Source organism: Bison bison, unplaced genomic scaffold (genome assembly GCF_000754665.1).
Source record: "Bison bison bison isolate TAMUID 2011002044 unplaced genomic scaffold, Bison_UMD1.0 scf7180017864141, whole genome shotgun sequence".
Lineage (NCBI taxonomy): Eukaryota > Metazoa > Chordata > Mammalia > Artiodactyla > Bovidae > Bison > Bison bison.
In genome coordinates this window covers 6972237-6998953 of record NW_011494713.1, presented here as the reverse complement: position 1 = coordinate 6998953, position 26717 = coordinate 6972237, and the positions used below count along the sequence as shown (strand labels likewise).

Below are 26717 nucleotides of genomic sequence, written 5' to 3'. Positions count from 1 at the left end.
GTGGGGATGATGGTTAGAGAGAAGGGTGACTGCACATAACCTTTATAGTATAGAGGGTTAGCAGCTGCCCCAACAGTCATTCTGATTAGTCTTTGCAATCAGATAAAGGGAGGCGTTCTACTGTTTAAATAAAGAACTCATGTGTAGTCACATGCTAACTGAAACAAAGGGAAAAGATCCTCATCTTAGGTGACAGTAACAATATTTAAAAAGTTAAATAACTACTTATAATAGGTTTATACCTTCAGTCTTAAGCTGGTTCTTTTTGCCTTCAAGTTCAACGGGGCCTGCTACTATGCTGCTAAGAGCTATCAAGAGAACAAGGTAAATTCAGATGAGAAATCTAGATGCTAGCTATGAAACAGGATCACTGAATTAAGGATTGTATTTTGGACCTTAGGACTAAATAGGCCTGCATAGGAAGGAAGTATAGAGTGAAAGAAGGATAGATGAAAACACAGAAACAGTACTCGTAGTATTATAATGAAAAAAGAGCAAGATGAAAACATTTACAAAAATCAACAAGCTAAATGTTGACATACTATTCTCTAGAATCCAATCTATGCCAGATTTTCTTGTATTAGGTCTGTATTGTTCAGTACAATACTCCTAGTCACACACAGCAGTTTACATTTAAATGAATTTTAATTAAATACAACTTACAAATCCATCCCTCGGTTGCTCTGGCTCAATAGCCAGATGCGGCTGGTAGGTGCTGGACTGAATAGCACAGCCACAGGACATGCCCATTGTTGCCGAAAGAGCTATCAGACAGTGATATAGACCCATTAACAGCTATGCAGTCTGCCAGCTCAATCTGCAACTCAAGATGATATATACCAGACAATTCTGATGAAAAAGATGACTGGCTGGACAGAATTAAAGTCTCAGGTTGAGATTCAAAAAAGAATATGATGCCAATTTAGAACAGGCTTTCCCTGAACCTGATTTCAAACACAGATATCATTTCAATTTCCAAACAAGTTTAAGAAATAATCTGGCTCCATTTAATTCTGTTTGGAATTAAAATCTAAGAAAACCACAATCAAGTGGATTAAAAAAGCATATATCAAATGTATCTACCTGAGGGAGATCCAAGGAAAAGAGGAGAGATCAGCTCAGACTGAATGCCAGATGAACCTTCAAATATGCCATCTAGAAAAACGGTACTGATGAACCTATTGGCAGGGCAGGAACAGAGACGCAGAGAACAGACTTGTGGACATGAGGCAGGGAAGGAGAGAGCGAGACAGACAGAGTAGCACTGCCCCCCCCACACTAGCTTGTGTAAAATAGATGGTGGGAGGCTGCTGTATAGCACGGGGAGCTATATCACGTGCTCTGTGATAAAAATAGAGGGACGGGGTATGTATGTCTACCTATGGCTGATGTTGTAGTACCAGCAGAAGCTAACAACATTGTAAAGAAATTCTACTCCAGTTAAAAATAAAATCTGAACCCTAGCATCTGTAACTTAGGTAAGTAGATTCTGCTCTGGAATTCAAATTTGTTTAAACAAGCAACTGAAAGAAAAGCATTCCATCAACCTGGTTGGCACGTTACCTGGCAGTATTGAACAGCCAACTACTTTGCTCTATTTAAGTACATTTTGCAGGAGCTACTCAGTCATTCTGGATGAACAAAAACTCAGTGACTCACCTCCAAATCAGTTCCTGCCAGAGTTGCCCCTCGGAGGTTACAGTTCTTCAACTTTGCATTCTTTAAGGTTGCAACTCTCAGGTTAATTCCTGTCATTTGACTTCCTTCCATATCCACACCTTTCAGATTAGCACCTAAAGTGAATATATTTTAGGAGCAGTTGAACTTAAAAATATTTATAGTCATTTATATTCAAAAGATGCAAGATGACTTAACAGGGGTAAATGTTGACCTCTGCGTCCTTTGGAAATGACTGAATTATAAATCTGTCTCTTGACCAATATACATACATATGGAGTTCTTTGTTAACAATCTGTTTGCTTATATTATGAATTAAGAATTCATGTTTTAGTCTGTATTTTTGAGGGAGGAATTCAATTTGGTCCTAGAGTTTGCACTTTTAAATATGCCTCCAAAAATTTATGGTGATGGAAATGAGTTATGTGTTTTCTGCTGCTTGCTAAGTCGCTTCAGTCGTGTCCGACTCTGTGCTACCCCATAGACGGCAGCCCACCAGGCTCCCCCGTCCCTGGGATTCTCCAGGCAAGAACACTGGAGTGGGTTGCCATTTCCTTCTCCAATGCATAAAAGTGAAAATGAAGTTGCTCAGTCGTGTCTGACTCTTAGCGACCCCATGGACTGCAGCCCACCAGGCTCCTCCATCCATGGGATTTTCCAGGCAAGAGTACTGGAGTGGGGTGCCATTGCCTTTTCCATATGTGTCTTCTAGATATACAAATAAACAAAATGACAAGTTCATGGACAAAACAAAGCAATAAGGAATTCGCAGACAAAACATTACATCCAAAAGTGATAAAAAACTGTCTGGCTTTATGCAAACTGAAGTTCTTCATTTTGGTCCACAATTAAGACTGTGGTGTTCTGTTATGGTGCCCTGGGGGAAGGATGGAAGAAGGGATAGTTAGGGAGATGGGGATGGACAGGTACACACTGCTATATTTAAAATGGATAACCAATAAGGACTGACTATATAGTATAGGGAACTCTGCTCAATGTTACGTGTCGACCTGGATTAGAGGGGAGTTTAGGGGAGAATGAATACATGTTTATGTATGGCTGAGTCCCTTTATTGTCCACCTGAAACATTCACAGCATTGTTAATCAGCTATATTCCAATATAAAATGAAAAGTTTAAAAAACAATGCTGTTCTGTTTGGACATTTAAGATGTTGATACTTATCTCCAGCTGAAGCTTCGTTAAAAACTGGAGGCCACATTTCCTGAGTTCAGCATGCTGGTTTCCATCACTGAGACCAAACAATGGCTTAGCCCTTTGCAAATCCTCTAAGACAGAAGAAATGTTCCTCCCTATGGTTATATTTTACCAGTAACAATTATTTTGCTGGGCTTTTTACTTAATGGTGTGTTTTTACTTTAGAGAAGGTAATTACAGAGAGACTCTTACCTTCTAAATTGGCTTTGAGACCAGAGGGATCTTCAAAATTACACAGCTTCAAGGATGCTCCCTCTGCATTAGAACACAGCATCTTGACGCCCTGGAGATTGGCACACTGGCCATGGAAAGAGTAAAGTCTGTGTTTATTATGGTTCAGAATTTTGTTTGGACTAGAAAAAATTGGCTCAAAGTAAAAGAAGAAAAGAAAAAAAAACTCTGATATACTCACAATCAACTATTTTGTTTACAATAATTGTGAGAAGTTTTTAAAATAGTTGTTTTAAAAGAAAAAAAGCCAAATAAACAATAGCATTCCTACTGTACATGAAAAGAGTTTAGATAAAGAAGCTGGGGAGGGAGGACCATGACATCCCTATTTCTATTTTTATAAACCGCTCAGCTCATGACAATGTAACAGTTAACGTATGAAGAAAGCATAAAGTTGTTAGGGATCTAGATCTTCTCTTATTACTGCAGGAATGCAATTTCTGATGCTCAGTAATGTTGTCACTACCTTCATTTCAAAGGTCGGACTGCTAAGGCCAGCAATGAAAAGTGCCATCTAGCTACAAACACCACCAAATTGCTTGTAGGGTCTTTCTGTACCAACCATCGCTCCAAAACATTGTCAACCCTGAGTACCCAAATGGCAGTTCAAGATATAAAGAGGAAAAAGAAAGTACATTTTGGAACTTTAAATTTAATGCCATCAGATCTGATGTCTAACAACTACTGGATATGGCAGGAAGCTATCTATAAAGTCAGTGATAATGTTAGACCTTCCCTAATTGGGGCCAAAGCAGAAGGTAAAAAGTATTTTAAAAACCCTCAGACATTAAAGAAATGATCATTGCAGTTGTTATTATAATTAGACCAATGAAGAAATCTAAATGCCTAAGCCTGATTAGGGCTTCCCTTGTAGCTCAGTCAGTAAAGAATCTGCCTGCAGTGCAGGAGACCTGGATTTGATCCCTTGGTCAGGAAGATCCCCTGAAGAAGGAAATGGCAACCCACTCCAGCATTCTTGCCCAGAAAATCCCACAGATAGAGGAGCCTGGTGGGCTGTAGTCCATGGGGTCCCAAAGAGTCGGGCACAACTGAGTGACCAACACTTACTTACTTAAGCCTGATTAAGTTATGTGATAACCATACCAAGAAAAATCCTTGTCTCATAAATGCAGTTTTATTCACCCACAGCCAATTCTAGTGAACAGAAGATGAACTACAGACCATTTCAAATCACAGATAACTGACAATCCGGTTTGCATTTCCATCCATGCCTGTGCTTTAACACGAGGTAGTTCAGAAGCTCAGACTGACAGGTAGGATACTGAGGACCTAGAAGATAACTCAAAGATGATTAGATTTTATGTACTTGAAAATATACTGTAAAAGGACAGGAAGGTGATATCTGAAAATAAATGTCTCTGGTTCTCGATGTAATGCTCCCAGGTAGAATATAAGTATTCCCAAGGTTATTATGTAAGTACTGCTCTCTACTCAAGGCTGTACTATGAATTCACACAAAGAAATATATAAGAAACTCAGTGAGATTTTTTTGTCTTCAAAAACTGCAAAAAGTATTTCACCCTCTATTCATCAAATGGTAAAAGCAGGTCACCAACACTGCCACCTCAGAATGCAGCTACTAAGGAAATCAGCATTCTAGTTAGAAGATTTGGGCTATTTACTTTATCAAGGGGCAGTGGTTTTGATGAAAGCAGTTATTACTGTTTTTGAAAAGGGTAATGATATTAAGATTATGCTTAGGGCTTCCTTGGTGGCTCAGTGGTAGAGTTTGCCAGCTAATGCAGGAGACATGGGTTTGATCCCTGGTCCAGGAAGGTCCCACATGCCACCAGGCATCAAAGCTCGGTGCACAACTACTGAGCCCGTGCTCTGAAACCCATGTACTGCTAACTACTGAAGTCCAAATGCTCTGGAGCCCATGCTCTGTAATAAGAGAAGCCACCAAAATAAGAAACCCATGCACTGCAATGAGAGAGCAGTCACCACTCGCTGCAACTAGAGAAAGGCCTACACAGCAACAAAGACCCAAAACAGCCAAATAAATAAATAAAACTATTAAAAAGCAAAAGATTGTTTGATAAATGGTCCTTGTCTTTAACAGAATAAAATATTTACAGGTAAAATAAGTTGCTTCAAAAATACTCTGTGGAGAGGTATAGACCATACACAACTGTTTCAACAGTGATACTGTTGATGCTGAGTAATGGAGATACAAAGGGATTCACTACACTAGCTCATTTTTGTCTATATTTCACATTTTCCAAAGGAAAAAGTCATCAAAAAAGACATAAGGAAAAGAAAACACCTGCTTTAGAGTCTAGCCCTAATGCTGCTGACAAACCAGCCTTTGGGGCTTGGGTAAGGGCACGTTTCGGTTTCTTAGTCTGTAAGACAGGGTCATACTCATCTTCAGTGTCCCTTCCAGGTCTTATCATCTGTTAAGTCTTGTACTGGGAATGTGCAATGGATTCATAAGAGCTGGATTACTATACCAGCTCCTACGCAGCAGGCTAAAGTCAACAATGAAAGGCAGATCAGGTAGAAGATGCATTCTAAAGGCACTGACAGAACAGAGGGTGCAGCTCAAACATGAACCCTGATAGCAGCTAAGGTCACCTTGATTGACAGCAGAATTGGAGGGTTCCTGCAGAAGGTTTCACAGCCCACAAGGGATCAACCAGGGAGAAGTTCAACAAGAGGGGTGGGAACGTCAGGTGCACCTTGTGCTTAGCTGGCCTCATATTCTGTGGACACTGCAATACATATGACTGTTCATTAGCAGCCATCTTCAAGTGCCAAAGACTATTAGCCACTAGTTTTTACTTTCACAGCCCCTACACTCTGGGCGGTGACTCCTCAACATGAGCCATTTTAATCAATAAACTTGCAGTTCTGCAGCACTTTAGTATGTATCAGGTAAAATTACATAGGCCGTTGCAAGACAAAGATGGCAGAGTAAAAGGACCTTGCGCTCATATCTTATGAGCACACCAAAATCACAGCAAACAACTATTCACAGAAATGACCAGAATCTACCCAAAAAAGATACTCTCTATTCAAACACATAAAGAAGAAACCACGAGATGGTAGGAGGGGTGCACTTATAATACAGTCAAACCTCATACCACCCAGGTGGGCAACCCACAGACTGGACAGTAATTATATCACAAAAGTTCTCCCACAGGAATGAGAGCTCTGAGCCCCACACCAGGGTCCCCAGCCTAAAGGTCCAGCACTGGGGGGAGGAGGCCCACAGAGCATTTTGCTTTGAAAGCCAGGAGGGCTTGATTGTAGATTGAGGGAAACAAAGGGGACCATGGGAAAGAGACTCAACTCTTGGAGAGCTAAGATAAGATCTTACACACACCGGAATCCAGGTCAAAAGCACTGATTCCATAGAAGCCTGGGCCAGACCTACCTGCTAGTCTTAGAGGGTCTCCTAGGGAGGTGGCAGGTGGGAGGCAGTTGTATTTCTCACTGGGTTCTTAAGCTGGTGGTGGACATAGTGGAAATCTATGTGAACTCCGGCTGGAGGCCCACATCTTGAGTCCTTGACACCAAGACCTGGCCCCACCCAACAGCCTGTAGGCTCCAGTGCTGGGATGCCTCAGGCCAACCAACCCACAAGCCATAAATACAGCCCCAACTATCAGCAGACAGGCTTACTGAGCCCACAGAAACCTCCAGACATGCCCCTGGACATGCCCTTGCCCACCACAGGGCCAAGACCCAGCTCCAGAGGCAAGTGGGCAGGCATGAGCCCCTCCTGCCAGAAAGACTGCACAAGCCTCTAACCAGCCTCACACACCAGGGGGCAGACACCTGAAGCAAGAAAACTACGATCCTGCAGAACTAAGTCCATAAATATGAGTCAGAAACTATGCTGGGATCAGGCTGGTCCCTGGCTCTTAATGATGAGAAGGGAGTATACTGCTAGACACACAGGACAGCCCCCACTGAGGGCCACTTCCCCAAGGTTGAGAAATGTTACTAAGCTACTACATACATTGCTATTGCTAAGTCACTTCAGTCGTGTCTGACTCTGTGTGACCCCACAGATGGCAGCCTACCAGGCTTCCCCATCCCTTGGATTCTCCAGGCAAGAACACTGGAGTGGGTTGCCATTTCCTTCTCCAATGCATGAAAGTGGAAAGTGAAAGGGAAGTCGCTCAGTCATGTCCAACCCTCAGTGACCCCAGGGACTGCAGCCTTCCAGGCTCCTCCATCCATGGGATTTTCCAGGCAAGAGTACTGGAGTGGGGTGCCATTGCCTTCTCCAACTACATACATAAGAAATACAAATAGAAATTTAAACAAAATGAAACAGCAAAGGAATATAGTCCAGACAAAAGAACAAGATAAAACCTCAGAACAACTAAGTGAAGTGGAGATAGGCAATCTACCTGAGAAAGAGTTCAGAGTAATGATCGTAAAGATGATCCAAGAACTTTGGAAAAGAATGGATGCAGAGAGAGAAGTTGCAAGAAATTCTCAACAAAGAGTTAGAAAATACAAAGAATAAACAGAGTTGAAGAATCTAATAACTGAAATGAAAAGCACACAGAAGGAATCAACAGCAGAATAAATGAGGCAGAGGAACAAGGAGAGAGAAGAACTGTCTTCTAGTGAGTTGGAAGACAGACTGGTGGAGATCACTGCTGTGGAACAGAATCAGGAAAAATAATGAAAAGAAATGAGGACAGTTTAAGAGACCTCAGGGGAAAATGTCAAATGCATCAAGATTTGCATGATAGAGGTCCCAAAAGAAGATGAGGGAGAGAAAGGGCCTGAGAAAATATCTGAAGAGATAATAGCATGGGAAAGGAAATAGTCACCCAAATCCAGGACGCACAGGGTGTCCCGTTCAGTGTTAACCCAAGGAGGAACATGCTCAGACACATAATAATCAAACTGACAAAATTTAAAGAGAAAATATTAAAAACAACAAGGGAAAAGCAACAAATAACATACAAGAAAATCCCCATAAGACTAGTGGCCATTTTCTTACGAGAATCTCTGCAGGCCAGAAGGTAGTGGCATGATATATTTAAAATGATGAAAGGGAAAAACCTACAACCAAGAATACTCTACCCGGCAAGACTCTCGTTCAGATTCAATGGGAAAGCAAAGCCTTTACAGACAAGCGAAAGAATTCAGCACCTAAGAGAATTCAGCATCGGCTTTACTACAAATGCTAAAGGAACTTCTCTGCAAAGAAAAGGCCACAACTAGGAACAAGAATATTAGGAAACAGGAAACCTCACCAGTCAAGGCAAACATACAGTAAAGGCAGGAAATCATCCAGGCACAAATACAACATCAAAACCAGTAATCATGAGAGCAAAGGAGTATGCATGCAGAATTTTAAAAATATATTTGAAATTAAGAGATCAGCAACTTAATAATCTGTCCATATAGACTTCTATATCAAATCCTCATGGTAACCATAAACAAAAAAATCAGTAATAGATATATACACAGAAAAGAAAAAGTAACCCAAATACAACATTAAAGATCATCATCAAATCATAAGACAACAAAGGAGGAAAGGAAGAAAAAACACCTACAAAAACAAATCCGAAACAATTAACAAAATGGCAACAAGAACATACATATTGATAATTATCTTGAATGTAAATGGATTAAATGCTCCAACTAAAAGACAAAGAATGACTGAATGGATACAAAAATCAAGACCCAGAGATACGCTGTCTATAGGAGACCCACTTCAGAGCTAGACACATACAGAGTGAAAGTGAGGGGGTAGAAAAAGGTATTCCATGCAAATGGAAATCAAAAGAAAGGTGGAGGAGCAATACTCAAATCAGACAAAACAGGCTAAAATGAAGACTGTTACAAGAGACAAAGATGCACCCTACATAATGACCAAGGGAATAAACCAAGAAGATATAACAATTACAAATATATGTGCACCTAAAATAAAAGCACCCCAATATAAAGCAAATGTTAACATACATAAAAGAAGAAATTGAGACTGACACAGTAACAGTGGGGGACTTTAACACCCCACTTACACCAGTGGACAGAACAGCCAAACAAAATCAGTACGGAAAAACAGGCCTTAAAAGGAACATTAGAGCAGATGGACTTAAATTGATATTTATACAGCATTCCATCCAAAGTAGCAGAATACACATTCTTTTCAAGTGCACATGGAACATTCTCCAGAATTTATCACATGCTGGGCCACAAAGCAAATCTTGGTAAGTTTAAAAAAACTGAAAATTGTATCAAGCATCTTTTCCAACCATAATGCTATGAGATTAGAAACCAAATCCAAGGGGAAAAAAAATTACAAAAACCACAGATACGTGGAGGATAAACAATATGCTAGTAAACAACCAATGGATCCCTGAATAAATAAAAAAATATCAGAGCCAAATGAAAATGAAAAAATGACAATCCAAACCCTATGGGATGCAGCAAGAGCAGTTCTAAGAGAGAAGTTTATAGCAATAAAAACTTACCTCAGAACAAAAGAAAAATCTCAAATAAACAACCCAGTGTTACACCTAAAGCAACTAGAGAAAGAACAAACAAAATCCAAAGTTAGTAGAAAGAAATCATAAAGATCAGAGCAGAAATAAATGAAAATAGAGACTTAAAAAAAAATAGAAAAGATCAATGAAACCAAAAGCTGGTTCTTGAAAAAGATAAAACAAAAACAAACAAAAACACCTGATGAACCTTTAGCCAGACTCACCAAGGCGGTGGTGGGGGGCAAGGGGCGGGGGGGAAGAAGGCCCAAAGGAATAAAATTAAAAATGAAAAAGAAGTTACAACAAACACCATGGAAATACAAAGGACCATAAGAGACTACCACAAGCAACTATATGCCGATAAAACTGGCAACCTAGAACAAATGAACAAGTTCTTACAAAGGTACAATCTTGCAAAACTGAACCAAGAACAAATAGAAAATATGAACAGACCAATCACAAGTACTCAAATTGAATCTGTGACTCCCAACTCCCAACACACAGAAGTCCAGGAGTATTAAACATCTATTAAACATTTAGAGAAGAGTTCATAGTTATCCTTCTGAAACTTTTCCAAAAAACTGCAGAGGAAGGAGCCCTTCCAAACTAGCTCTGTGAGGCCAGCATCACCCTGCTACCAGAATCAAAGATAACACAATACCATCTTTCTAGATTCCAGATGCATGTGTTAATATACTATATTTGTTTTTCTCTTTCTGACTTACTTATGGAGAAAGAAACATCAACATATATACACTCTCATGTGTCAGATGTATAGCTGGTGAAAAGCTGCTGTATATTGTAGGGAGACCAGTTTGGCGCTATATGATAATCTGGAGGGATAGGATCAGGGGAGGGGACAGAGGCTCAAGAAGGAGGGGATACATGTATCATTATGGCTGTTTCGTGTTGCTTTATGGCAGAAACCAACACAAATTATAAAAACTAAAATATGAAAAAGAAAAAAGATACCACACAAAAAGGAAATTATAGGCCAATATCACTGATGATATTGAACCAGACATGGAACAACAAGCTGGTTCAAAATTGGGAAAGGAATACATCAAGGTTGTATATTGTCACCCCGCTTATTTAACTTACATGCAGAGTAACATTAGGCAAAATATTGGACTGGATGAAGCTCAAGTTGGAATCAAGATTGCTGGGAGAAATATCAACAATCTCAGATATACAGATGACAACCACCCTAAAGAAAGAGGAACTAAAGAGCCTCTTGATGAAGGTGAAAGAGGTGAGTGAAAAAGCTGGCTTAAAGCTCAACATTAAAAAAACTAAGACCGTGGCATTCAGTCACTTCACGTCCTTCATGGCCAAATACATGGGGAAAAATGGAAAACATTGACAGACTTTGTTTTGCTGGGCTCTAAAATCACTACAGATGGTGATAGCAGCCATGAAATTAAAAGATTCTTTCTCCCTGGAAGAAAAGCTACGACAAACCTAGAAAGTATATTAAAAAGCAGAGACATCACTTTGCCCACAAAGGTCCCTCTAGTCAAAACTATGGTGTTTCCAATGGTCATGTACAGATGTGAGAATTGAACCATCAACCTGGAATATTCACTGGAAGGACTGATGCTGAAGCTCCAATGCTTTGGCCACCTGATGTGAAGAGCTGACTCATTGGAAAAGACCCTGATGCTGGGAAAGACTGAGGGCAGAAGGAGAAGGGGACAACAGAGGATGAGATGGTTGGATGGCATCATCAACTCAATGGACAGGAGTCTGAGTGAACTCTGGGAGACGGTGAAGGACAGGGAAGCCTGGCTTGCTGTATTCCATGGACTTGCAAAGAGTTAGACACGACTGAGCAACTGAACAACTGAACAACAACATATCATTGATGAACACAGATGCAAAAATCCCCAGCAAAATATTGGCAAACTGAATCCAGCAATGCATTAAAAGGATCACATATCATGATCAAGTGGGATTTATCACAGGGATTCAAGAATTTTTTCAATATCCACAGACCAATCACTGTGATTCACATTAACAAACTGAAGAGTGAAAACCTTATGATCATCTCAATCAATATAGGAGAAGCTTTTGATAAAATTCAACATGCATTTATGATAAAAAAAAACTCTCCAGAAAGTGGGCATAGAGGGAACTGACCTCAACATAATAAATATTGGCAAACCCACAGCTAACATCATATTCAATCATGAAAAGCTGAAAGCATTTCCTTTAAGATTAGGAACAAGACAAGGACATTCATTCTCACCACTTTTATTCAACACAGTTTTGAAGTCTTAGTCACAACAATCAGAAGAAAAAGGAAAAAAAGCTATATTGAAAAAGTAATACTATCACTGTCTGCATATGACATGATACTTTACACAGAAAATCCTAAAGATGCTATCAGAAAACTACTAGAGCTCATCAATAAATTCAGATAAGTTGTAGGATAGAAAATTAATATACAGGAACCTGTTATATTTCTATATATTAACAATGAAAAAGAAAGGAAACAATCTCATTTACCACTACAGCACAAAGAATAAAATACCTAGGAGTAAACATATCTAAGGGGGTAAAAGACTAATACTTAGAAAACTGTAAGAAGCTAGTAAAAGAAATTGAAGATGATACAAACAAATGAAAAGACATACCATGTTTCTGGACTGGAAGAATACTGTCAAGATGACCATACTACCTAAAGCAATCTACAGATTCAATGAAATCCTTATCAAATTACCAATGGCATTTTTTACAGAACTAGAACAAATTTTAAATTTGCATGGAGGTGCAAAAGATCCCAAGTAGCCAAAGCCACAGAGACACCAAAGGTGGTGGATTAGAAGGAAGTGCGCTCGTCTTTTGTGAGAACACCAAAATCACAATTAGCTACTGAACAACCATCAATAGGAGGATGTTAGAACCCACAAAAAAAGATACTCCATGTCCAAGAACAAAGGAGAAGTGGCAAGAAGATGGTAGGAGGGACACAATCAGTTTTAAAATCAAACCTCACACTCCCCAGAGACTTGGAGGAACCAAACAAAACCCTGTGCACACCAGGACCCAGGGAAAGGAGCAGTGACCCTCCACAAGAGACTGAGCCAGACCTCCCTATGAGTGTATGAGTGTCTCCTCCAGAGGCATGGTGAGCAGTGGCCTGCCACGGGGACAGGGGCACTAGCAGCAGCAGTCCTGGGAGGCACGGCATGTGGCCTAAGTCCTCTTGGAGGAGGTCGCTATTAGCCCCACCACAGAGCCGCTGGGTGGACAATCCACAAATTGGAGAAAAATTAAAACAAAGAAGTTCTTGCACTCTTGTGAAAGTTCTAGGCCCTGCAAGAGACTTCTCAACACAGAGATCCGGCAAAGGGGCAGGGAATCTGACTTTGATGGTCAGCAGGATTTGATTACAGAACTTCTATAGGACCGGGGAAACAGAGACTCTGGGAGGGCACAGAAAAAGCTTCCTGCACACCAGGACCCAGGAGAAAGGAGCAGGGACTCCACAAGTGACTGAGCCAGATGTGCCTATGAGTGTCTGGGAATCTGCAGCAGAGGCGTGGGTTTACAGTGGCCTGCTGCAGAGTCAAGGGCATTGCTAGCTGTAGTCCTGGGAGGCACGGTATGCTGGTATAAGTCCTTTTGGAGGAGGCTGCCTTTATACCTACCATAGAGTCTATAGCCTATGACAGAGACTACAGACTCTAGGACTGTGCCACCTCAGGCCAAACTACAGGGAGGAAACACAGTCCCAACCATCAGCAGAAAACTGGATTAAAGTTTTACTTAGCACTGGCCCTGCCCACCAGAGCAAGATCCAGTTTTCCCTACAGACAGTGCCTCCTATCAGGAGCTTACACAAGCCTCTTGTCCTCATCCATCGGAGGGCAGACAAAATGAAAATCATAATCACAGAAAACCAACCAAAATGATCACATGGATCACAGCCTTGTGTAATTCAGTGAAAACTATAAGCCATGTCATGTAGGGCCACTCAAGAAGGGCAGGTCATGGTGCAGAGTTCTGACAAACGGTGGTCAACTGGAGAAGGGAATGGCAAACCAGTTCAGCATTCTTGCCTGACGAACCCCATGTCCAGTATGGAAAGACAAAAAGATACGGCACTGAAGGAGGAACCATTCTGCGGCACCCCCCACCACAACCCCAGGTAGGTAGGCGTTCAATATGCTACTGGAGAAGAGTACAGAAAAACTCCAGAAGGAATGAAGAGGCTGAGCCAAAGCAGAAAGGATGCCCAGCTGTAGATGTGTCTGGTGGTGAAAGTAAAGTGCAATGCTGTAAAGAACAATGTTTCATTGGAAATATTGGGAAATCCAGTATTAGGTCCATGAATCAAAGTAAACTGGAAGTGGTCAACAGTAGATGGCAAGAAGGAACATCAACATTTTAGGAATCAGTGCACTAAAATGGACCAGAATGGGTGAATTTAGTTCAGATAACCATTATATCTACTACTGTGGCCAAGAATCCCTTAGAAGGAATGAAGTAGCCCTCATAGTCAACAAGAGAGTCCAAAATGCAGTACTTGGGTACAGTCTCAAAAATGACAGAATGATCTTGGTTCATTTCCAAGGCAAACCGTTCAACATCACAGTAATCCAAGTCTATGCCCCAACCACTAATGCCAAAAAAGCTGAAGATGAATGGTTCTTTGAAGTCCTACAAGACCTTCTAGAACTAACACCAAAAAAAGATGTCCTTTTCATTATAGGGGACTAGAATGCAAAAGTAGGAAGTCAAGAGATACCTGGAATAACAGGCAAGTTTGGCCTTGGAGTACAAAATGAAGCAAGGCAAAGGCTAACAGAGTTTTGCCAAGAGAACACACTGGTCTCAGCAAACACCCTCTTCCAACAGTATAAGAGATGATTCTACACATGGATATGACCAGATGGTCAATACCAAAATCAGATTGAATATTTGCAGGCAAAGATGGAGAAGTTCTCTCTACACAGCCAGCAAAAAGAAGACCTGGAGCTGACTATTGCTCAGATCATCAGCTCCTTACTGCAAAAATCAGACTTGATTGAAAAAAGTAGGGAAAACCACTAGGTCACTAAGGTATGACCTAAATTAAATCCCTTATGATTATACGGTAGAAGTGACAACTAGATTCAAGGCATTAGATCTGATAGACTGCCTGAAGAACTACAGATGGAGGTTTGTACCATTGTACAGGAGGTAGTGATCAAAACCATCCCCAAGAAAATGAAATGCAACAAGGAAAAATGGCTCCTTGAGTAGGCCTTACAAATAAATAAGAAATGAAGAGATGTGAAAGTCAAAGGAGCAAAGTAAAGATATACCTATCTGAATGCAGAGTTCCAAAGAACAGCAAGGAGAGATAAGAAAGCCTTCTTAGGTGGACAATGCAAAAAATTAGAAGCAAACAATAGAATGGGAAAGACTAGAGATCTCTTCAAGAAAATTAGAGATAGCAAGGGAACATTTTATGCAAAGATGGGCACAGTAAAGGAGAGAAACATAAGAATCTCAAAGAAGCAGAAGAGATTAAGAGAAGGTGGCAAGAACACACAGAAGAACTGTACAAAAAAGGTCTTAATGACCCAGACACAATGGTGTGGTCACTCACCAAGAGCCAGACATCCTGGAGTGTGAAGTCAATTAGGCCATAGGAAGCATTACTACAAACAAAGCTATTGGAGGTGATGGAATTCCAGCTAAGGTATTTCAAATCCTAAAATATGATGCTGTTAAAATGCTGCACACAATATGCCAGTAAATTTGGAAAACTCAGCAGTGGCCACAGGACTGGAAGAGATTTCATTCCTATCCCAAAGAAAGGCAATGCCAAAGAATGTTCAAATTACCACACTATTGCGCTCATTTCACCTGCTAGCAAGGTAATGCTCAAAATCCTTCAAGCTAGGCTTCAACAGTGCATGAACCAAGAACTTCCAGATGTTCAAGCTGGATTTCGGAAAGGCAGAGGAAACAGATCAAATTGCCATCATCCACTGGATCATAGATAAAAGGAATTTCAGAAAAACATATACTTCTAATTCATTTACTAAGCTAGAGCCTTTGACTGTGTGGATCACAATAAACTTTGTTTGAATGTTGTGACTTTCACAACATTCTTCAAGAGATGGGAATACCAGACCCTTTACCTTACCTGCCTGCTGACAAACCTGTGTACAGGTCAGGAAGCAACAGTTAGAACCAACATGGTACAACAGACTGATTCAAAATTTGGCAAGGGCTCAAGCCTGTGTATTGTCATTCTGCTCATTTAACTTATATGCAGAGTACATCATGCGAAATGCTGGGCTGGATGAATCACAAGCTGGGATCAAGACTGCTAGGAGAAATACCAGTAACCTCAGATATGCCGATAACACTACCCTAAAGGCAGAAAGCGATGAGGGACTAAAAAGCCTCTTGATGAAAGTGAAAGATAAAAGCAAAAAGCTGGTTTAAAACCAAACATTCAAAAAACTAAGATAATGGCATTCACTCCCATCACTTCATGGGATCATCATCATCAAAGATATCTGCCATCACTTCATGGCAAATAGATGGAAAAAAAATGGCAACAGTGACAGACTTTATTTCTTTGGGCTCCAAAATCACTGCAGATGGTGACTGCAGCCATGAAATTAGTACTGAATATAATTCCCGTGATTTACAGTAGGACCTTGTTTATCTGCTTTATGTACAGTAGCATGTAAGTATTGTGTATCTTTATAATTTTTTAAGTAAACTGAGATAACCCAATGAATAGCCTACTAATACTCTCCTGGTACCTAAATATGATATGCTAGGTGACAAGGGCTTATAGAACTGGAGACCCAAAGAGTGTCCACTTTCTCTGACCAAGTTATGATAATAAAAGAATCTCTTAAGACCAGGAGAGTTCCTGGGAATGGTGGGAATTCCAGTGTAGCCCCTGCTAAGTAAGCAGATTGGTTCTTGCTACAGCTGTTTGGTTAGCTGGAAGGGCAGTCCTCTATCCAGGATGCAGTTAGTGAAGGGAACATGGCCAGAATGATCATGTGGATCATTCTCAGTGATGCAGTGGGTTCCAGTTTATGAAGGTCTGTGGGCACCTTGGTCAGGGGCTTGAATTTTATTCTAAGTCAAGTGAGAATCTGCTGTGGAAATCTACATAGCTCCATTTCTCCTGTATGTTTATCTCAAATATTTCTGCTGTGTTCACAAACGGGTAGAAGAAACAAGAGGACAGAATGAATAAACAGAAAGATGTTCAGACAAGGGAATTACTGGTTTACAAGTGAATTATGATTCACTTGGAAGACTAGCATAAAAATTAGTGGAATCTATCTATTTTGGTACTATCAAGGACAGAAGGAGACAAGATGATAGAGTGTGAGGTTTTTATCTTAACCTTGATAAAGGAAACTAAGAAAGCAACCAAAGTGAGACATTTCCATGTTTTTGTCTCTGCAAACATTTAACCAAAGAGGTTAGACTTAGGGCAGGAAGAATGTTGAAAAAGAGAGGTGCTTGGGATAAGGGGTCAAATATAGGGGGGCTGAGATTTCTCAGGGAAGATGAAAAGATGAAAGTGTAGTATCAAGCAAACTGAAGGTCTGTCTCTGTATCAAGGTGTACATCAGAGAAGCATGAGTGTTGAGAGCAACCATTCTGTTCCTGATTGGATTAGATTTTGTGTTTGTTTCCATGAAATTAAAAGACGCTTGCTCCTTATAAGAAAAGCTATGGAAAAACCTAGACAGCGTATTGAAAAGCAGAGAAATCACTTTGCCTACAAAGGTCCAATTCAATAAGAACTATGGTTTTTTTCAGTAGTCATGTATGGATGTGAGAGTTGGACCATAGAGAAGGCACAGAAGAACTGATGCTTTTCGAACTGTGGTGCTGGATAAAACTCTGTAGAATCCCTTGGACAGCAAGGATATCAAATCAGTCAATCCTAAAGGAAATCAACCCTGAATATTCATCAAAAGGACTGATACTGAAGCCAAAGCTCCAATACTTTGGCTACCTGATGTGATGAGCTGACTCACTGGAAAAGACCCTGATGCTGGGAAAGACTGAAGGCAGGCAGAGAAGGGGACAACAGAGGATGAGATAGTTGGATGGCATCACCAACTCAATGGATAGAAGTTTGCTCAAATTCTGGGAGACAATGAAGGACAGGAAAGCCTGGTGTGCTGCAGTCCATGGCGGTCACATAGAGTTACGACACTACTGAGCGACTGAACAACAACAACAAAGATACTGAGAAAGAAACTGGAGCTGGAGGAATCATGCTCCCTGACCACAGTAATCAAAACAGTATTGTGCTGGCACAAAAACAGAAATATAGATCAATGGAATAGAAAACCCAGAAATAAACACACACCTATTGTCAATAATGTATGATAAAAGGGCAAGAATATACAGTGAAGAAAAAAAGAGTCTTTTCAACGTGTGGTACTGGGAAAACTGGAAAACTACTTAAGAAGGAAACTAGAACAGTGTCTACCATCACATACAAAACTAAACCCCAAATTAATTAAAGACCTAAATGTAGAACTGGATGCTATAAAACTCCTAGAGGAAAACATAGACATAACACCCCTGTACATAAATCGTGACAGAATGTTTTTGGATTCATTTCCAAATGAATAGAATGATGAAAATAAAAACAAAAATAAACAAATGGGACTTAATTAAAAGCTTTTGGACAGCAAAGGAAACCATAAACAAAATGAAAAGACAAGCTATAAAATGGGAGAAAACATCTGCAAACCATGCAGCCCCCAAGGTCTTAATCTCCAAAATATAGAAACAGCTCATGCAGCCCAATCATAAAATGGGCAGAAGAGCTAAACAGATATTTCTCCAAAGAAGACATACAGATGGCAAACAGGTACATGAAAAGATGCTCAACACTGCTAATTATTAGAGAACCTCAAATCAAAACTACAATGAGGTATCACTTCATACCATTCAGAATGGCCATCATCCATCAAAAAATCTACAAATAATAAATGCTGGTTGAGAGTATGAATAAAAGGGAGCTGTCCTACACTGCTGGGAACATAAACTGGTACAGCCACTATGGAGAACAATGTGGAGGTTCCTTAGAAAACTAAAATTAAAGCTACATATAATCCTGCAATCCCACTCCTGGGCATATATCTGAAGAAAACTATAATTCAGAAATATAAATGCACCCCAGTATTCACAGAGGCACTATTTACAATAGCCAAGACATGGAAGCAACCTAAGTGTTTATTGACAGATGAACAAATACAGAAGCTATGGTATATACAGACACACACACAGTGGAATATTATTCAGCCATAAAGAGAATTTTTAAATGCCATTTGCAGCAATATGGATGGATCTAGAGATTATCATACTAAATGAAGTAAACCAGAGAAAGATAAATATGTATGATATTGCTTATATGTGGAAGCTCAAATGAACTTGTTTCCTACACATGAAGGGACTCAGACATACAAAACAAATCTGTGGTTACCAATGGGCAAAATGGGATGGGAGGAGGGATAAATTAGCAGGTTGGGATTAACATATACACACCACTATATACAAAACAACAAACAAGGACCTACTGTGTAGCAAAGGAAACTGTAGTCAACAGTTTATAATAACGTATTAAGGGAAGAGAATCTGAAGAGGACTATATATATATATATGTATGTATACATACATACATATACAGTGTATGTATATGTAACTGAATTGCTGTACTGTACACCTGAATGCCAAATGATACTGTAAATCAACTACATTTAAATAAAAAAAATTATAAACAAATGATAAATAGGTATATTGGCCTTCATATCAATGACACAATATGGGTAGAACAAGCATTTAAAGAGAAGAAAATTATGGTTCAGGCTCACAGTAATGCTATAATTAAACAAAATAGAGAACCAGTTATATTTAATGATCCAGTCTATCTTTTTCCCCATTCCCTAACAGAAACCAACCAAACTGTTTCTCAGCATTTCAGAATTTGAAAGCTAGGTCCTTCCCTTTGTAGTGTTAGTGTTTCGCTTATGTTGTTTTTCAGTTTGATCCTCCATCATAACATGGAACAAGCAGGGTAAAAATAATGGAAATGTGTGTTGGCAGATTTTGTTATTAGATCTAAGTTTCATAGAAAAACACCTTGCAACTAAGGAATAAAGCCAAAATTATAAAATTTAATAAACACTTATTCAATGACTACTACAAGCAAGTTAATATATTAGGTCTTATTAATTGAAAGAGCTTTCCTGGTAGCTCAGCTGGTAAAGAATCCACCTGCAATGCAGGAGACCCCAGTTCAATTCCTGGGTTGAGAAGATCTGCTGCAGAAGGGATAGGCCACCCACTCCAGTATTCCTGGGCTTCCCTGGTGGCTGAGCTGGTAAAGAATCCGCTTGCAATGCGGGAGACCTGGGTTCAATCCCTGGATTGGGAAGATCCCCTGGAGAAGGGAATGGCTATCCACTCCACACAGATATGGACCTTGATATTAAGCAACTTAAAGTTCTTAGAAGTTACATTTCACTGTTGCTTTTACATATATCCTCTCACCTCAAATAGGTTATCTGTTATATAAATGCATGCATACACATACGGATACACACTTACACACACACACACAAATACTTGTAAACGCATATATATATATGTAGAAGGAGAGAATCACCAAGATGCTAACTTACAGATTGCTGCATACCACATTTGTTTTAAAGTATCTGCCAAATACCCCCAGAGAAATAACATTTTCCTATTCCAGAAATTATGTGGAATAGAAAGTGCTTTCTATTTCTATTCTATTTCTGTTCTTTCCAAGGTTCTTTCCAGCTTTACCCTATTAATTCACAGAAAATAGAAGTTCTGATAATGTGTTGAGGAGATTGGTATCTAATTTCAAGATTTAATTTCTTATCAGTTGCTATACTTTATAGGTGGATATTTAATAAAGCATCTCAAAGTTGCAAAACCAACCCATTTCACTTTCAGAACCTTAAGTTTTGTCATCAACCTAGTAAACTGATGTAAAAGCTTCATTAAGAGAGAGGTGTAATTTGTGCTCTTCGAGAGTGTTCAATAGACTAAAATTTTAACTTTATCTTGTAACCAAAGATGATTCTTACGTCAAGGACTGATCCAGAGAGATCGGCTCGTTCAAGATTTGCACAGCAGAGATTGGCGTGGGCAAGATTGCAGCGACTTAAATTGGCCATTTTGAAGTTAATGTATCGCAGGTCCAATCGAGAAAGATCAGCACCACTGAAGTTTAAACCCTAAAATTAAAAAACACAAATGGTCACAATATATAAACCATCTGTTGTATTTAATTTAACCACAATAGTTAAGCACCGTGGTTTATAGAAGTAATTGGCAGTTCAGTCACTTGGAGTCTATTACAAAACATCATCAAATGGAACTCAGATATATAAAATCAGTATCCTTAATGGAGTCTTAAAAGTCACTCGATTTACATATAACATTAGAATGCATTTTGGCTATGCCTCATTTATGTGCAGAAGTTGCTAAAAAGATAGATCTCTGCTGGTCATGCACCTGTTGATCACTATTTTTAATAAATTGTACTTATGTTATTAATTCTATAATTCAAGAACGTTATATTGTTAAAACTGAGTATTGCAGTTTTTAATATCGTTATTGCTATAACACATAAAAGTATAAGTATCTTCCACTGCCACTGACTGATCATACATAACAGCTGTACAAATAATTGACTTTTTAATTGTTGGAATTTCTATGCACTACCAAAAACTGCTGTATGAGGCATAATTAAACAGTAAAAGACTATTACATCTCTTTTTTATGCTAACCATTTTGGGACTGACTCAATGCTATGACCCATAATTAAAATATATCTTGCATGAAAAAAGAAAATAAGGTAAGAAAAAAATTCCTAGAAGAATTTAAAACTTCCCTCACAGACTTACTGACACAAATAACTCATGTAAAATCTGCTTCAACTACCTGGCAACGCAATTCTGATTTGGTTGGAGTGGCGAGCAGAAACCGGACAAATTCCTTTCGAGATATGGGTGAATGATCCTCTGGTGGTTGTGAATTCTTGAAGACATATTGACAAATTAGTGTAGAATTCTGGGAGACAGTTACAATAAATATATTATTTGGCTAATGTAAAAAGAAACTTACCTTTATTGCCACTTCCAGGTGTTCAATCAATGAGTCAATACCAAAAAATCTCGCTTCTTCTAACACACCTATCATAACAAAAACAATTTGACTTTTATAGAATACTATTCACCTCAATAAGCCTTTATAAAGGATTCTATAAAGTTAAATTCTCACAAGTGAAATACAAGTTTTGCTGTCATTGCTCAGTGTCTGACTTTTTGTGACCCCATGGACTGTATCCCAGGAAAGAAACTGGAGTAGGTTGCCAATGCCTTCTCCAGTGGATCTTGCCGGACAAGGGATTGAATCCACGTCTCCTGCACTGGCAGGCAGATTCTTTACCACTGAGCCATCAGGGAAGCCTTGAAATACAAGTAGGGTAGGCTATCCCACTTTATACAAGAAAAACAACTAATGTTTAGAACATATGTAGCAGTAGCAGCAGCAGAACATATGTATAACACTTAAAAATATCTGTAAATAAAGCTTTCTAAATAGTTTACATACAGCAAAAGAAAAAAAACAGAAGACTAATGAATCAGAAAGAAAGCTTTCCATATTACAAAATTATTTCAGAAAACTACCTTATATAAGCCCTAGGCCAAAAAAATCCAAATTATCACACATTCTTAAATAACTGATACAGTGATTTTTAAACCCAATAATAAATGGTTAGCTCACCTAATCTTAACACTTCATTGACTTTTTCAATGAAGCAGATCAGAATAAGTTTGTCACAAGTATCTTTTACTTACTGAATCAGGAAATTATAGAAATAAATAAAAGCAAGCCAGCTTCAAAACAAAAGGCAGAAGTATAATTTAGAAACTTTGTTATAGGAGAATCAATTTTTTAAAAGGGATTTCTAGGGGACTCCAATCAGGATGGCAGAATAGAAGGACATGGAGCTCACTCTCTCCAACAAGTGTATCAAAAATTCACCTACATCTTGAACAGTTCTCATAGAAATCTTGGAATGCTGGTAGAATATCCCAAACACCCCAAATTACATGAAAGATCTCCACATAACCAGGTAGGACCAGAAAAAAAGAAAAAGAAATCGGGATGGTACTTGCCAGCCTGGGAGGAAGTTGTGAAAGACGAAAGGTTCCTAATCCTGAGATCAGCTGGTACAGAATCAGATCGGGTGATACTAGCCTCTAAAGCTCCCTTTCTGTCCCAGCTGATCTCCCCACCTGTGAAGAAGCTTCTGAGGATGTAGGAAGTTTTCCTTTTTCACAACTTCCTCCCAGGCATGCAAGTCTCATCCCAATATGAAGCAGGGCAAAGGGTAACAGTTTTTCCAAAAGAACACACTGGTCACAACAAACACCCTCTTCCAACAAAGCAAGAGAAGAGGCTACACATGGACATCATCACCACATGGTCAATACTGAAATCATTCAGTATATATTCTTTGTAGCCAAAGATGGAGTAGCTCTGTACAGGCAGCAAAAACAAGACCTGATGCTGACTGTGGCCCAGATCATGAGCTCCTTATTGCAAAATTCAGACTTAAAATGAAGAAAGTGGGTAAAACCATAAGGTCCCTCAGGTATGACCTAAATCAAATCCTTATGATGTAAATCCCTTATAATGTAAATCGCTTATACAGTAGAAGTGACAAATAGATTCAAGGGATTAGATCTGACAGAGTGCCTGAAGAACTATGGACAGAGATTTGTAACATTGCACAGGAGGTGGTGACAAAACCATCCCCAAGAAAATAAAATGCAAAAAGGCAAAAAATGGTTGTCTGAGGAGGCCTTACAAATAGCTGAGAAAAGAAGAGAAACGAAAGGCAAAGGAGAAAAGGAAAGATATACTCACCTGAATGCAGAGTTCCAAAGAACAGCAAGGAGAGAGAAGAAAAACTTCCTAAGTGAATACTCCAAAGAAATAGATGCAAACAATAAAATGGGAAAGACTAGAGATCTTTTTAAGAAAATTAGAGATACCAAGGGAACATTTTATGCAAAAATGGGCACAATAAAGGACAGAAACGGTATAGACCTAACAGAAGCAGGAGATATTAAGAAAGGGTGACAAATATACACAGAACTGTACTAAAAAGGTCTTAAAGACTAGATAATCACGATCATGTGGTTACTCATTTAGAGTCAATATCCTGGAGTGTGAACTCAAGTGGGCCTTAGGAAGCATTATTATGAAGAAAGCTAGTGGAGGTGATGTAATTCCAGCTGAGCTATTTCAAATCCTAAAAGATGATGTTGTGAAAGTGCTGCACTCAATATGCCAGCAAATTTGGAAACTCAGCAGTGGCCACAGGACTAAAACAGTTCAATTTTCATGCCAATCACAAAGAAGGACAATGCCAAAGAATGTTCACACTACCACACAACTGCACTCATTTCACAGGCTAACAAGGTAATACTCAAAATACTTCAAGCTAGGCTTCAACAGTATGTGAACCAAGAAATTCCAGATGTACAAGCTGGATTTAGGAAAGGCAGAGGAACCAGAAGTCAAGTTGCCAACATCTGCTGGATCACAGACAAAGCAAAAGAACTCGAGAAAAACTTCTACTTCTGTTTCACTGACTGTGCTAAAGCCTTTGACTGTGTGGATCACAGCAAACTGTGGAAAATTCTTAAAGAGATGAGAATACCAGACCACCTGACCTGGGGCCTGAGAAATGTGTATGCAGGCCAAGAAACAACAGTTAGAACTGGACATGGAATGATGGATTGTTTCAACCTTGGGAAAGGAGTACATCAAGGCTGTATACTGTCACCCTGCTTATTTAACTTACGTGCAGAGTACTCATGTGAAATGCTAGGCTGGATGAATTCCAAGCTGGAATCAAGATTTCTGGGAGAAATATCAATAACCTCAAATATGTAGATACCACCACCCTAATGGCAGAAAGTGAAGAGGAGCTAAAAAGCCTCTTGATGAAGGTGAAAACAACATTCAAAAACCTAAGATCATGGCACCTGGTTCCCTCACTTCATGGCAAATAGATGGGAAAAAAAGGAAACAGTGAAAGACTTTATTTTGGGGGCTCCAAAATCACTGTGGATGGGGACTGCAGCCATGAAATTAAAAGACACTTGCTCCTTGGAAGAAAAGCTATGAGAAACTTAGCGTATTTAAAAAACAGAGACAGCACTTTGCCAACAAAGGTCTGTATGGCCAAAGGTATGTTTTTTCCAGTAGTCATGGATGGATTGAAAGTTGGACCATAAAGAAGGCTGAGCGCCAAAGAGTTGATGCTTTCGAGCTGTGGTGCTAGAGTTGACTAATGAGAGTCCCTTGGACAGCAAGGAGATCAAGCCAGTCAATCCTGAAGGAAATAAATCAACCCTGAATAGTCATTGGAAGGACTGATGTTGATGCTCCAATACTTTGGCCATTTGATGCAGATACAACTCATTGGAAAAGATCCTGGTGCTAGGAATCATTGAGAGCAGGAGGAGAAGGGGACAAGAGGATGAGATGGTTGGATGGCATTATCAACTCAATGCATATGAGTTTGAGCAAACTCTGGGAGACAGTGAAGGACAGGGAAACCTGGCTTGTTCAGTCCATGGGATCACAAAGAGTCAGTCAGACTTAGCAACTGACAACAACAGAGGCTCAGAGAAGCGTGAGGCACACATTTATGATGAAAGCTGTTCAAAGCATGGGCACAGAAAGAACCTACCTTAACAGAATAAAGGCCATTTATAACAAACCCATAGCAAACATAATCTTAACAGTGAGAACTGAAAGCATGCCCTCTAGGATCAGGAACAAGACAAGACTGCCCTTTCTAACCACTATTATTCAACACAGTTTTGAAAGTCCTAGCTACAGCAATCAGAGAAGAAAGAAAAGTAAAAGGAATCCAGTTTGGAAAGGAAGAAGAAAAACTCACTATTTGCAGATGGCATTGATACTGTACATGAAAAACTCTAAAGATACTATCACAAATTTACTAGAGCTAATCAGTGAATTTATTAAAATCACAGGATAAAAAAATCAATACCTAGCAATCACTTGAATTCCTATACACTAGCAACGAAAAATAGAGAAACTAAGGAATTAAACACATTTACCATTGCAACAAAAATAATAAAATACCTAGGAATAAACCTACCTAAGGAGACAAAAATTGGATTAAAGATTTACTGCACACGGCCCTGTCCATCAGAACAAGAACCAGTTCCCCCCTCAGGTCAGTCTCTCCCATCAGGAAGCGTCCATAAGCCTCTTATCCTTCTCCATCAGAGGGCAGACAGACTGAAAACCACAGTCACAGAAAACTAACCAAACTGATCACATGGACCACAGCCTTGTCTAACTCAATGAAACTATGAGCCACGCCATATATGGCTACCCAAGATGGACGGGTAATGGTGGAGAGTTCTGACAAGATGTGGTCCACTGGAGAAGGGAGTGGTGAACCACCAGTATTCTTGCCTTGAGAACCCCATGAACAGTATGAAAAGGCAAAAAGATAGGACACTGAAAGATGAAGTCCCCAGGTCAGTAGATGCCCAAAATGCTACTGGAGATCAGTGGAGAAATAACTCCAGAAAGAATGAAGAGACGGAGCCAAAGCAAAAACACCACCCAGTTGTGGATGTGACTGGTGACAGAAGCAAAGTCCAATGCTGTAAAGAACAATATTGCATAGGAACCTGGAATGTTAGGTCTATGAATCAAAGCAAATTGGAAGTGGTCAAACAGGAGATGGCAAGAGTGAACATCAACATTTTAGGAATCAGTGACCTAAAATGGAGCGGAATGGGTGAATTTAACTCAGATGATCATTATATCTACTACTGTGGGCAAGAATCCTTAGAAATGGAATAGCCATCATAGTCAACAAGAGAGTCTGAAATGAAGTACTTGGATGCAATCCAATCTCTGTTCATTTCCAAGGCAAACCATTCAATATCATGGTAATCTAAGTCTATGCCCTGACCAGTAATGCTGAAGTTGAATGGTTCTATGAAGACCTACAA

The 26717-nt window shown here is 39.5% G+C and overlaps 1 protein-coding gene across 2 annotated transcripts in view; it reads right to left on the bottom strand.

The window, feature by feature from the left end:
* KCTD9 (potassium channel tetramerization domain containing 9) overlaps positions 1-26717 on the bottom strand; it is an 81394-nt gene that overhangs the window by 3020 nt on the left and 51657 nt on the right. For both annotated transcript variants that reach the window (XM_010840165.1, XM_010840166.1), the window contains exons 7-11: positions 21763-21830; positions 21580-21675; positions 20721-20870; positions 3086-3191; positions 1660-1793 (exon numbers count right to left, since the gene is read on the bottom strand). In XM_010840165.1, the coding sequence (XP_010838467.1) occupies positions 1660-1793; positions 3086-3191; positions 20721-20870; positions 21580-21675; positions 21763-21830 (554 nt within the window). The remainder of the gene's footprint in view (positions 1-1659; positions 1794-3085; positions 3192-20720; positions 20871-21579; positions 21676-21762; positions 21831-26717) is intronic.